The 14,572-nt window shown below is 38.4% G+C and overlaps 1 protein-coding gene and 1 pseudogene across 6 annotated transcripts in view; one reads left to right on the forward strand and one right to left on the reverse strand.

Moving 5' to 3' along the window:
* ZYG11B (zyg-11 family member B, cell cycle regulator) overlaps window positions 1-14,572 on the reverse strand; it is a 78,625-nt gene that overhangs the window by 14,576 nt on the left and 49,477 nt on the right. For 5 of the 6 annotated variants that reach the window (XM_019937786.3, XM_004319917.3, XM_019937787.3 and 2 more), the window contains 3 exons: window positions 4,253-4,450; window positions 4,075-4,127; window positions 2,877-2,974 (listed from right to left, as the gene is read on the reverse strand). In XM_019937786.3, the coding sequence (XP_019793345.1) occupies window positions 2,877-2,974; window positions 4,075-4,127; window positions 4,253-4,450 (349 nt within the window). The remainder of the gene's footprint in view (window positions 1-2,876; window positions 2,975-4,074; window positions 4,128-4,252; window positions 4,451-14,572) is intronic. The other variant, XM_019937788.3, reaches the window with a different exon arrangement.
* LOC101317850 (mitochondrial pyruvate carrier 2 pseudogene) lies at window positions 9,699-10,139 on the forward strand (annotated as a pseudogene).

Genomic DNA, 14,572 nt, shown 5'->3' on the forward strand with positions numbered 1-14,572 from the left:
CAGTGGGAGGGGCCACAGCAGTGAGAGGCCCGCGTAACGCAAAAAAAAAAAAAAGTCTCAGATCAAGAGATGATATTATTTCTTAGTTAAAGAGCAATATATGGCTTCACCCTAAGACCACTTCTGCTTTTGGAGCCTTACAAAATCTACTGGAAGCCTGCAAACCTCAGTGGCCTTGCCCTGGGAGACATCCCACTCTGTCACCTCATTACCGTATGTCAAAAGGGGATCCTTATGAATGACAAAAGACACTCCTATCACTCAGGAAATTATAAAGGTTTGAGGAGTTCTGTGCTAGGAACCAGGAACAAAGACCAAATATAGTTCTTATTATATCTTCTGGTCTTTGATGACAGATCCCTTAAAACAAAATGACTGTAACAGTTAACAGATACTAGCACATTACTAGAGTCCCATTCAGTCATTAATAATTAGTCCAGTTTATCATATGAAAATGTCTCTCAGGGCAAGGAAGCATTCACCACGTTGGTGAATGCACTCACATGCCTGGATGATGGGACAGCCTAGTTCCATGGGGACAGAAGCTCCTGTGCTCAGAATCCTTCAGAACCCTGCCCTATGTATCTCTTAACCTGGCTGCTCATCTGCATCCTTTATAATAAACCGGTAAATATAATTAAATGTTTCTCTGAGTTCTGTGAGCTGCTCTAGAAAATTAATTGAACCAGAGGAGGGTGGGTCGTGGGAACCTCAGATCTGCAGCTAGTCAGTCAGAAGCACAGGTAACAACATAAACTTGGGATTGGCATCTGAAGTGGGGACAGCAGTGTTGTGGGATTGAGCCCTTAACCTGTGGGATCTGACACTATCTCCAGGGAGACAGTGTCAGAATTGAGTTAAATTTGTTGGACACCCAGTCAATGTCTGCTGAGAATTACAGAACTGCTTGATGAGGTATGGAAAAAACACACATTTGGAGCCACAAAACACCTGTCTTGATTACTGTAGCTCTACAGTATGTCTTGAAGTCAGGTAGTGTAACTCCTCCAATTTTGTTCTTCGTTTTTCTAAGTTGTTTCAATATTCTAGGTCCTTTGCATTTCTGTATGAATTTTAGAATCAGCCTGTGAATTTCTCTTCTGCTAAGACTGCTAAGATTTTGACTGGGACTATATAAATCTACAATACATTTGGAGAGAATTGCCATTTTAACAATAGTAAGTCTTCCAACTCATAAGTGCCGTCCTTCTATTTGGTTAGGCCTTCCCTAACGTCTCTCAGCAATGCCTTTGTTTTTCTCAGTGTACAGGTCTTGTACATCTTTGTCAGATATATCCCTAAGTATTTCATAGTTTTTGGTAAAACTGTAAATGTCATTTTTTCATTTATACTGGTTGCAGCTAGTATAAAGAAATGCATCTGATTTGTGTATATTGATCTTTTATCCTGGAACCTTGCTAAACTCACTTATTAAGTCTAGTTGCTCTCTTGTAGATTTCATGGGATTTTTCTACATAGATATCATGTCACCTGTGAATAAAAACAGTTTTCCTTCATTCTTTCCAATCTGGATGCCTTCTGTTTCTTTCCTGATCACACTGGACAGAACCTTCATTACAATGTTCAATAGCAGTGAGGTTGGACATCCTTGCCTTGTTCCTGATCTTAGAGGGGAAACAGTCACATTTAATTTTTCACTATTAATTTTGATGTTAGCTGTAGGATATCCTTAGATGCTCTTTCTGCATCTACTGAGATGATCAGATTGTTTTTCTTTCCTGGTCTGGTAATAGGATGAAACACATTGACTTTCAAATGTTAAACCAACTTTGCATTCCTGGAATAACCTCCTTGGTCCTTTTTATATACTGTTGGGTTCCATTTGTTAAAAAATTTTTAAGAATTTCCTCATCTATGCTCATGAGAGATATTGTTCAGTAATTTTCTTTTCTTATGTCTTTGCCTGGTATTGATATCACGATAATTCTGGTGTTCTTGCTTTCTAATTTTTTTTAAACCAGCTTTCTTTCAGTTTGGATATTTTCTATTGCTGTGTATTCAATTTCACTGACCTTTTCTCATTTGTATCTACTCTTAAGCTCACCCAAATATTTTTCATGTCAAATTTTTATTTTTTTCCTCCTCTTAATTTCATGTTTTCTTTAAAATCTTGGATCATATCTATAAAAAAAGTTTGAAATTTTTTCCTGCTAATTCCATCATCACTACCATTTCTGGGTCTGTTTCAATTGTCTAATTTTTCCCCTGGTTATGAGTCATATTTTTCTGCTTCATCTTTCACCTAGCAACTCTTACCATATAACTAAACATGTTGTTGAGTGTATAAATTTTGTTGTCTTTTTTAACAGAGTGCTTAGTTTTTCTCTGACAGACAGTTTACTTGCAGAGCAGCTTGATCATTTTAAGACTTGCTTTTAAGCTTCACAGGGTTGCCTTAGAGAAACCTTTAATTTAGGGCTAGTTTAATCTTTTCTGGCATCTGTAGTGAATGTCCTGGGTATTACGTTCTTTCCACTGTTTGGAATTCAAATATTTTCTAACCTGTGTAAGCTCCATGTGTTGTTCAGTTAGAAGCTCCTTGGTATTTGTTCTTTTTCAGGCCTCAGGAAGTCTCACCCTAGGCATGCACAGCCTAAGACTCAAGAAACTCCTATGAAGATTTCTGAAGTTCTTTCTTAGAACAGTGTTAAGTCTCATTCGCCACTGTCATTGATTTCTAATATTGCCAAGCTCATTCTGAAAGTATAAATTTAGTTCATAACTTAAGATTCTCTTTACACTGTATTTTTAAAAGTCTGTGTCCTTAAAAATCAAACACAATTTAGAAATGGCTTTCCTGTGCAAGGAGAATTTCACTTGAAAAAGAAAAACACAGTTCTCTTTTTGGTACATACGATTCTTGCTGCAGACATGCTGCATGGCCCAAACTGCCCATAGCTGGACTCCTGGTGTTGTGAAACAGCCAAGTAATGGGAAAAATGGATTAAAGGACCTAAACGTTCAAAGAAAAGAATAAAAGTTACATCCTGTACTTAGTGTCATTTTCTAAAGCAATGATTCCTGAGCTTTTTGCTACAGAAATTTCATCCTGCTATTTTTAAACTATATAATATAAATGAGCTTCTGTAGAACATCTTTTCTTTGTCTTAGCCATTTGATAAACGAGTATATTCAGACAAAAGTCTTGGTACAGAAGATGGAAGGAAATCAGAACAACATATTTTTTCTCAAAAGCACCTGTTGGTCTTGAAGATACACATTTGAAGAATTGCAGACTTTGGTTTGGAAACTTAGATAAGGAGAAGTTAGTTGATAGCTAACCAGAACAACACCATGACGGAGCTCTAGAATTAGCCTTTCTATTTCTACAAGTCTTCTGCCCAAAAATGTACAGAACATAAGTGGGAATCAAAAGTGTTGGCAGCATCAGCATTTATAAAGTAGACAACAAAATAAATTGCAATAATAATATTTATGCAGCAATCTGGAATACTTCTGGTATATTAGTAACTTATCTACCAAGTCACCTGTCATAAACAGAGTTAGAATCTAGTATGCCCTTCAGTAAATTATTATAAACTGTTTCCCTGAACAAATCAGGTGCTATTTCTAGTTCTCTAAATGTGTTCTCGTTTTAGACCTCCTTGCATTAATACTCTACCTAAAATCTTCTGTCTCTACTTAATTATCTCTCAAAACTCAGCTCACAACCTACTTCCTCTGGAAGCTTTTTACCATTTTCCAGTGCACGTTCAGAGCATTCTATGTACATAACTAGCATAGGAGTGAATTATTTCTGATTTACATTTGGTTTCCATCACTAGGCTGTAAAGTTCTTGTACGGAGGCACCATATCTTACTCGTCTTTGAATTTCAAGAGCACAGAACAAGACCTTGGCACCTGTTTTCAATAAATGTAGAATGAAGGAAGGACTGATGAATGACAGGTAGCAAAATAAATTAAAAATACTTTATTTTAAAGCCAGTACGAAGATAGATGCCAAAGGGTAAAATCTACATCTAATAGGAATGACCTCTACACAAGCAAAATGACTAGGTTACTGGCTTAATATTAATTATCTTGCTAGTTACCTGTATGCTACCATCTCACACTCTGGAGTTGGCCATTTCAAAATTGCTGAATGCTGAAAGACACAAAGCACACAAGAAAGGGTTACAATATTTATTTAGCATTGCATTTCGAGGATTTGACAGTTTAACCATTATGAATGTTGTTTGTATGCTTCCAAAAAACACCAAATTACCCTACCAGATCATCCAGAAGAGAATTCCTCTGGCTACGACTCAATGTCCAAGCTTGTTCTCCTCTAGATATTAAGTGGGCAATAATCCCAGCTGCAAAGTAACTGACTTCCACTTCAACACTATGTAGAAGGCTACTGATGTGGTCTATAAAATCCTTCCACATTAATTCAGAATGCAATTCTTGTACTTCAGCTATATTGTTCTGGAAAAAAAAGAAGATATAAAAATTAAAATAATAGGTATAATAAATGGCTAAATGACACTGCAACGATTTAAATATGTATGGACAAAAGTGAATATTGTTGCTATGTTAGCACAGTGGGATTACAGGTGATTTTATTCCTCTTCTCCCCAAACAATAAAATAATAAAGAAACAGTAGCGAGTTCTGTTTCAGGTAAAACAGTAAACTAGATAACCTAAAAATTTCCTGCTATAAAATATCTAGAAGTGCTGAGTAAAAACAGGCAAACAAACTTTATATATGTAACTTTTTTTGTGGGACAAAATGTAAATAGGGAATCAAACAAGAGCATAACAGGCTATCACAGGCCTGCAGGGGCAAGAGAACTGGGTTTTAATAGACATGCAAGGGCAAAAGTAAGGTCCAGAGATTGGAACTAATACAAGGCAAGAACTTTCAAAGGATTATACCTCAGTAAAAGAGTGGATTGACATAGATACATAAAAAAGAAGTAATCTGGGCTCTGGCCAGTTTAGATTGTGCTTGATCTTCTCCAAAACGATCTAAGATTCAACTTATCTCACTACTCTGAAGATTAATCATCATTCTTTTTTTTAAAATTATTTAATTTATTTATTTCTGGCTGCGTCAGGTTTTAGTACAGCATGCAGGATCTTCGTTGAGGCATGCGGGATTTTTCATTGTGGCGTACGGGCTCTTTGTTGCGGCGCCTAGGTATCTCTCTCTAGTTCTGGTGAGTGGGCTCAGTAGTTGCAGTGCACGGGCTCTCTAGTTGTGGCACGCAGGCTCTGTAGCTGTGGTGTGCAGGCTCCAGAGTGCGTGGGCTCTGTAGTTTGCAGCACGTGGGCTCTCTCATTGAGGTACGCGAGCTCAGTAGTTGTGGCGCATGGGCTTAGTTGTCCCATGGCATGTGGGATCCTAGTTCCCCAATCAGGGATCGAACCTGTATCCCATGCACTGGAAGGCAGATTCTAAACCACTGGACCACCAGGGAAGTCCCTAATCCTCATTCTTAAAACTTCATTTGATCTACTATGAAATCATAATTCTCTTCCTAACACATTGATTCCATTTCTTAGGAACCAAAAACCCTGGCCTTTTCGTTGGTAAGAAACTATTCACTCCCTAGCTTGTCATTCTATAACAAATGAAAATGAAAGCTACCGTGTCCAAATGTATTCTCTGTAACGACTAACAAGTTTTCTTTTCCAATCATGGAAGAGTGAGGATGGAAGAGACAAATTAACTTTACTCACTACATGAATGTGTATAATCCTGTACCTTTCCATCAACATTAGTGATAAATCAATGTCTCCTATGCCCCTCTCTAATCTCACATATTCAAACAAGAAAAGGAATTTCACATTTTTAAAAAATTAATTAATTTATCTATTTTTGGCTGTGTTGGGTCTTCGCTGCTGCGTGCGGGTTTTCTCTAGTTGCGGTGACCGGGGGCTACTCTTCGTTGTGGTGCTCAGGCTTCTCATTGTGGTGGCTTCTCTTGTTGCGGAGCATGGGCTCTAGGCACGCGGGCTTCAGTAGTTGTGGCTCGCGGGCTCTAGAGCACAGGTTCAGTAGTTGTGGTGCATGGGCTTAGTTGCTCTGCGGCATGTGGGATCTTCCCGGACCAAGGATTGAACCTGTGTCCCCTGCATTGGCAGGCAGATTCTTATCCACTGCACCACCAGGGAAGCGCTCACATTCATTTTTTATACTCTTCCGTATTTATGTTTTTTAACACAGCATGTATCATTTTATAGTGACAAGAAAAGGAAAGATAGATATGCCTTTTAAAATAAACAAATTAAAAAAAGATAGTCCTCTGTCTCCTTCAAGCTTGGGGAAGCTTGATAGAAAGAAATATAAAGACCCTCTGAGAAGGGCACACCTTGTACTCAAAGCCCCACAGATGGTGATAAATTACAATTCACAATGAAAACAATCCATAATGAGTGAAATCATCAAATACAGTAGAAAATTAGACTCTCCCAAGAACCTCGTGTAATATAAGATAGTACCTGATTTTAAAAAGTTAAACACACACACATACACATACACACGAAAATGCAAAAGACAACACCATTAAAACAAAAAACAACAGATAAGGAAAGATTTGGAATAGAGCATCAAAAGAATTATGGCCATTCTTTCTTGCCATAAACAAGTTGCTGGAAAATCAGACAAAATATATGAGAGAACTGTTTTCAGACGGCAGACAACTAGCTATACAGGAATGTGATCCCTGAGAGAAGATATTCAAATGGGGCAGTTTCTAGATTGCTACGCATATAAGGGGAACCTAAAGAGGTGGCAGTTTTGCTGAGTTGAGGAGACAGAAATCAGTCTTCAGGGTGGCCAAGGCAGCAAAAATTTGTAGAACAGAGCAATGTAGAGGAAAAAGTTCCAGAGAAAGAGAAAGAGAGGAAAGACATCTGCAGAGGGATCCCCTAAAATCTTTGGCTGAGTACTGATACGGAGTGAAACTCCATAAGGCCAGGGAAAGAACCACCAGAAAGCAGTACGTGAACAAATCCCAAAGTCACGCAGGGTTAGGAATAATTCACATTCTCACCAGCCAGAGTGAAGAGATCTCATAATAAACAAAACATTTGATAGTAGTGGGGTAACTAGGATAAAGTAGTAGGGTAAAGGTTGATCTGAAGCCACTTTAACAAAGCAAATATAGGCATACCTTGGAGATATTGTGGCTTTGATTTCAGACAACCACAATAAAGCAAATATTGCAATCACGTGAGCCACCCAAATTTCTTGGTTTCCAGTGCATAGAAAGTTATGTTTATACTATATTGTAGTCTATTAAGTGTGCAAAAGCATAACGTCTTTAAAAAAAATGTAAATATCTTAATTAAAAAATATTTATTGCTAAAAAATTCTAACCATTATCTGAGCCCTTCAGCAAGTTACAGTAGTAACATCAAACATCACTGATCAGAGATCACCATAACAAATATAATCCTAAAGAAAAATTCTGAAATGTTGCAAGAATTATTAAAATGTGACACAGAAACACAACGTGACTTAATGCTGTTGGAAAAATGGTGCAGGCAGACTTGTTCGACACATAGTTGCCACGAACCTTCAATTTGTAAAAAACACAGTATTTGTGAAGTGCATAAAATGAGGTATGCCTGTAAATAAGCTTTGAATGGAACAACTTGATCCGTGAGTAGCTTAACTGAATGCCAGCGCAAAGTCCAAGATTCTTTAAAGGAAAACAACAAAACTACTAATCAACGAAGTAAATTAAATTTCACAATGACTGCAACCAACTAAAAATTACCAGGCATACAAAGAGTCAGAAAAATATGATCCTTAAACAGGAGAAAAGTCAATCAATAAAAATAGACCCAAAAATGACAGGGATAATAGAATCAGTAGACAAGGATTTAAAACAGTTATTATAGGGACTTGCCTGGTGGCACACTGGTTAAGAATCTGCCTGCCAATGCAGGGGACATGGGTTTGAGCCCTGGTCCAGGAAGATCCCACATGCCACGGAGAAACGAAACCCGTGCGCCACAACTACTGAGCCTGTGCTCTAGAACCCACAAGCCACAACTACTGAGCCTGCATGCCACAACTACTGAAGCCCATGTACCTAGAGCCTATGCTCCACAACAAGAGAAGCCACAGCAATGAGAAGCCTGAGCACTGCAACAAAGAGTAGCCCCCACTCACCGCGACTGGAGAAAGCCCATGCGCAGCAACGAAGACCCAACACAGCCAAAAAAATAAAATTAATTAATTTAAAAACACAGTTATTATAAATGTTATAAATATGATAAGAATGAAAGAAAAATATAAGCTTGAGGAGAAAAAAATGAAGATATAAAAAAGATCTAAATGTAACTTCTAGAAATAATATATACATGTACCTGAAATGAAAAATATACTGGATGAGATTAACAGCAGATGATATGCTGCAGGAAAAAAATAATCAGTGAACTAAAAAACAGTAATAGAAAACAGCAAGGTCAAAACACAGAAAGAAAAAAGGAAAGACACCTGCCAAAAAAGCCAGCAGAGTATTTCTGTGACTTCTGAGACAATTTTAAGCAATCTAACATACTTGTAATTGGAGTTTCAGTAAGAGAGGAGATAAGAGAGGGTACAGAAAAATATATTTGAAGAAATAATGGCCAAAATTTTTTCAATTTATGAAAATTATAAACCTCAAAACCCAACAGAAAAATATCCACTTGGACTTCAATAGTGAGCAAAAATTTCTTTTGAAAATTAAATCAAAGACTTTTTCACATAAACAAAACCTAAATGAAAATTCATTGCCAGCTTACCTACACTAAAAGAAATGTTTTTGAAAAAAAAAGAGTAGTATGAGAAATACGTGGCTAAGTATAAAAAAGAAATTTCTCATTCTTAAATCTATTTAATGAAAGATTGATGAGTACTCTTGCTTCTGGCCAAGATGGACTAAAAGGGGCCAGATTTACTCTCCCTTCTAAAACAACTGAAAAAACACAACATGAAACAACAGTTTTCAAGATACTAGACATTAGGTAATAAAGAACAGTGACGTTTAGAGATGGAAAACAAACAAGGTGAGATGCTGCCTTGAGAGAGTTTCCAGGCTGTGGCACAGGGATATAGAACTAAAAGCAGAGCCCAGTGGGCTCATGGAGTTGAAGAGATGGAGCTGAGAGTCCAGGGAGACCAAGGCAATTCATAGGACAGAGTACCAGAGAGAAGACAATGTATATGGAGAGAATCCAGAGAGCTGCAGGGAGTAGCACTCTATTCAGCAGAGTACTGATCAGAGCATGACTGTGAGAAAACTATTTGAGGGAAGAAAAAAAGCCATCAAAAAGATTAGAGAAAAGTTCCCAGCACTCACAAAGGGCCAGGAATAGTGCCTGTTCTCACCATCCATTCTGGAAAAACTCTTCATTCACAGGGCATTGAGCAGAGTACTCAGGAAGGTCTTGTTTCAGTAGTACAGAATAATCAACCCTAGCCTCAGCACTGCTCTGGATCCTCCTAATAGATCATAAAAGCAAGATCAGCTCTGCCCTCACAACCTTCTCTGGGCGCGGGCCACCGGGTGGTTCTCAGCAGAGCAGGCTGAGCTGCGGGAAGGGAACCCCGGGGAAGAGGAGGGCGCAAGGCATTGAGGCAGGGGAAAGTGACCAGCTGCCCTTCATTACCAGCTAGGGACGAGCATGTGGCTGCTGCCCCACCCGGCTGCCCACGATCACTCGTCTGCAGAAATGTCAGCCGCCGGCGCCCGGGGCCTGCGGGGCACCTACCACCGGGTACTTGATAAAGTGGAGCTCCTGCTGCCTGACAAACTGAGGCCGTTGTACAACCAACCAGCAGGTCCCAGAACAGTATTCTTCTGGGCTCCAATTATGAAATGGGGGTTGGTGTGTGCTGGATTGGCTGACATGGTCAGACCTGCAGAAAAACTCAGCACAGCCCAATCTGCTGTTTTGATGGCTACAAGGTTTATTTGGTCAAGATACTCACTTGTAATTATTCCCAAAAACTGGAGTCTGTTTGCTGTTAATTTCTTTGTTGGGACAGCAGGAGCCTCTCAGCTCTTTCGTATTTGGAGATACAACCAAGGATTAAAAGCTAAAGCAAACAAATAAGAGTTCTGATCACCCTAACAACCTAGATGTGGACATAACCACTGGGACCTAGTTTGATTTATTATTCAGTTGTCAATGAGGTGATGCTAACTGTGCTAACGTTTGTAATGCATAAAATCTAACTGTAATTAGGAGGTAGTACTTGGTTCAACAGAAAAATACAGCAAACTTTTAATAATAAAAAAAAGCAAGATCAAATAGGATCAAACTGTTTAAAAGTAAGTCAATTAATCCCAGAACAAAATTCAAGAATATTTTATAGGAAAATAAAAATATCCAGCATCCAACAAGGTAAAATTCACAATGGTTGGCATCCAATCAAAAACTACCTGGCGGGCTTCCCTGGTGGCGCAGTGGTTAAGAGTCTGCCTGCTAATGCAGGGGACACAGGTTCGAGCCCTGGTCTGGGAAGATCCCACATACCGTGGAGTAACTAGGTCCATGAGCCACAACTACTGAACCTGCGCTCCGCAACAAGAGAGGCCGCGATAGAGAGGCCCGTGCAGCGCGATGAAGAGTGGCCCCCGCTTGCCACAACTAGAGAAAGCCCTCGCACAGAAATGAAGACCCAACACAGCAAAATAAAATAATTAATTAATAAACTCCTACTCCCAACATCTAAAAAAAAAAAAACTACCTGGCATGCAAAGTGGCAGGAAAATGCAACTCTAAAGGAGGGGAATAATCAATCATTTGAAATTTACCCAGAACTAACAAGGATGTTAAAATTAGCAGAGAAGGACAGTAAAACAGTTATTACAAATATATTTCATATGTTCAAGAAGTTAAGTAAAAATATGGAAGATATAAAAAAGACCCAAAATGAAGTTCTAGAGGAGAAAATGACAATGTCTAAAGATAAAAACTACACTAGCTGGGATTAACAGCAGATTAGACACTGCAGAAGAAACAATTACTGAATTAGAAGGCATAGCAATGGAAACAATTCAAACTGAAATATACATAGAAAATAGAACAAAGAAAATTTTAAAGGCACCAATAAATTGTGAATTTCAAGCAGCTTAATATATGAGAAATTGGAGTCTCCAAAAGACTCCAGTGGGTTGGAGGGAACGGGGTGCAAAACTTTTTTTTTGAAGAAATAATGGCCAAAAACTTTTCAAACTTGAAAACTATAAACCAAGAAATTCAATGAATCCCAAATACAGGAAGCATGAAGTAAATTACACTAAAATACATCATAATCAAATTACTCAGAACTGTTGTTGCTAATCCTAAATCTTAAAAGTAGCCAGAGGAAAAAATCATATACAATATAGAGGAATAGAGATAACAATGACATCAGATTTCTCACTGGAAAGATGCAAATCAGAAAAAAGGTAACAAACATATTTAAAGTACTGTCAACCTAGAATTCTACACCTGGCAAAAAATCTTTCAAAAATGAATGTTAAATAAATAAAGATGTTTGCAGACATACAAAAGCTGAAGAATTCACCATCAGCAGACCCACACTACGATATACGTTAAAGGATGTTTTTTAGGTAGAAGGAAAACGAGAGCAGTTGGAAATGTGGATCTACACAAAGGAAAGAAGAGCATCAGAAATAGTAACTATTTGGGCGAACATACAAATTTTAAAATATTATTTAAATCTTCTTAAAAGATAATTGATATTAAAAAAGTTTTTTTTATGTGGTTTATTACATATATAAAATAAAATGCATGACAATGATGACATAAAGGAAAGAAGAGCCGAAATGGACATGTACTATTATAAGGTTCTTAATACTATATATGAAATATAAAATCTCTTAAAGGGAGACTGTGTTTAAAGATGTATGCTATAAACCCACAACGATCATTAACATAACAAATTAGAGTAATAGCTAATAAACCAAGAAAGGGGATCAAATGGAATTATAAAAAAATACTCAATTAAACCTTTTTTTTTAAGGCAGAAAAAGAAGAAAAAACAAAGAACAGATAGGACAAAGAGAAAACAAATAACAAGTTGATGAATTCAAATCTAACCATACCAATAATTACATTAAATGTAAATAATCCAAACAGTCCAAATAAAAAGGAGAGGGGCTTCCCTGGTGGCACAGTGGTTGAGAGTCCACCTACCAATGCAGGGGACGTGGGTTCGTGCCCCGGTCCGGGAAGATCCCACATGCCGTGAAGCGGCTGGGCCCGTGAGCCATGGCCGCTGAGCCTGCATGTCAGGAGCCTGTGCTCCGCAACGGGAGAGGCCACAACAGTGAGAGGCCCGCGTACCACAAAAAAAAAAAAAAAAAAAAAAAAGGAGAAATTCTCATATTGGATAAAAAAGCAGGGTGCAAAGTATATGCTGTCTATAAGAAACACACTTTAAATATAAAGACAAATATAGGTTAAAAGTAAAAGGATGGAAAAAGATAAACCATGGTAACATTATTCAAAAGAAAGCTGGAGGGGCTTCCCTGGTGGCGCAGTGGTTGAGAGTCCGCCTGCCGATGCAGGGGACACGGGTTCGTGCCCCGGTCTGGGAAGATCCCACATGCCGTGGAGCGGCTGGGCCCGTGAGCCATGGCTGCTGAGCCTGTGCATCCAGAGCCTGTGCTCTGCAATGGGAGAGGCCACAACAGTGAGAGGCCCGCGTACCGCAAAAAAAAAAAAGAAAGCTGGAATAACTATATTAAGGAGACAAAGGAAATTCCAAAGTAAAGAATATACCAGGTCATTTCATAATGATAAAGGGGTCAATTAAGAGGGCATAGCAATTCTGTTTATGAACCTAATAACAGAACTTCAAAATATAGGAAGCAGAAACTGATACAATATGATAATTGCTAGAACAAGTAGGCAGAAAATCAGTAAGCCTGTGGTAGACTTGAATAATATCAACCTACTAGACCCGACTGACATTTATAGAACATTCTAACAATAGCAGAATATATATTCTTTTTTTTTTTTTTTTTTTTTTTGCGGTACGCGGGCCTCTCACTGTTGTGGCCTCTCCTGTTGCAGAGCACAGGCTCCGGACACGCAGGCTCAGCAGCCATGGCTCACGGGCCTAGCCGCTCCGCGGCATGTGGGATCTTCCCGGACCGGGGCACGAACCCGTGTCCCCTGCATCGGCAGACGGATTCTCAACCACTGCGCCACCAGGGAAGCCCAGAATATACATTCTTATCAAGTGCACAGGGAATACTTACCAGGATAGACCATATCCTGGGCCACACACAAGTCTCAATAAATTCAAAAGGACTTAAAACAAAGTATGTTCTCTGACCATGAAAAATTAAATTAGAATCTATATCTGAAAATAAATTATTGAAAACAATTCAATCACAAAGTAAAGGAGAAAGATATGGAAGGAAGCACACCAAGTTGTATTAATATTAATTACCTCACAGAGATGAAAATAAATAAATGTTGGGGACAAAACCTTAAACCTTTTAAATACATTTCGCACTGTTTCACTAGCTACAATAAGCATGTATTCCTTTTTTTTTTTAATATTTATTTATTTATTTATTTTTGGCTGTGTTGGGTCTTTGTTGCTGCGCGCAGGCTTTCTCTAGTTGCGGTAAGCGGGGGCTACTCTTCGTTGAGGTGCACAGGCTTCTTGTTGCAGTGGCTTCTCTTGTTGCAGAGCGTGGGCTCTAGGCATGTGGGCTTCAGTAGTTGTGGCGTGCGGACTCTAGAACACAGGCTCAGTAGTTGTGGCGCACGGGCTTAGTTGCTCTGCGGCATGTGGGATCTTCCCGGACCAGGGCTCGAACCCATGTCCCCTGCATTGGCAGGTGGATTTTTAACCAGTGTGCCACCAGGGAAGTCCCCAGCATGTATTCCTTATGAAATTTTTTAAAGCCCTATAAGATCTCTCTGAATATTTAAAATCAATTCCCTTTTTCCTTTTATAATGACTTGAGTCAAATTCTGTATCTAATAATCTACAAACCCAGAATAAAACAATCAAATACTATAATTTACTTAATACTTCTCTATTACTGGGCATTTAGGTAGTTTTACATTTTCTGCTTTATATAACTAAAACTACAGTAAATAGATAGTCTTCCTTAAATGCCAGCCCTCAGCTTTCCCCAAAATCCATCTTTCATACTCCTGCATCTAGAAAACAAACACTAATCTATGCCTCCTGTGATCTAATTCCTCGAGAGCAGAGGTCTGCTTTGAAATGGGCTTTACCATATGGGTACTTTTCCTATTGCAGTGATTAAAGGTGATAAAATATCTGATCCTCACCTTTGTCTCAAAATCCTAGAGGGCTCACTTTAACATATATCCAGTATATTTATGGAACATCTGATTTGTTAAACAGTTGTTTAAGCGGTAATTATCAATTACCAAACATAGAATCTAAGGACACTTGTAGGTTAGTGACATTTTTCATGAGATTTTTTTTTTCTGATTATACAAGTAAAATACGCTCACAGTGAAGCTTTGTACTACACCAAAATATATAAGTAAAAGTATGTAATTTATATTTTTCCTTTTAGTGTGGTAAAAATCTTAATATG

Source organism: Tursiops truncatus, chromosome 1, assembly GCF_011762595.2.
Source record: "Tursiops truncatus isolate mTurTru1 chromosome 1, mTurTru1.mat.Y, whole genome shotgun sequence".
In the NCBI taxonomy this organism is placed as follows: Eukaryota; Metazoa; Chordata; class Mammalia; order Artiodactyla; family Delphinidae; genus Tursiops; species Tursiops truncatus.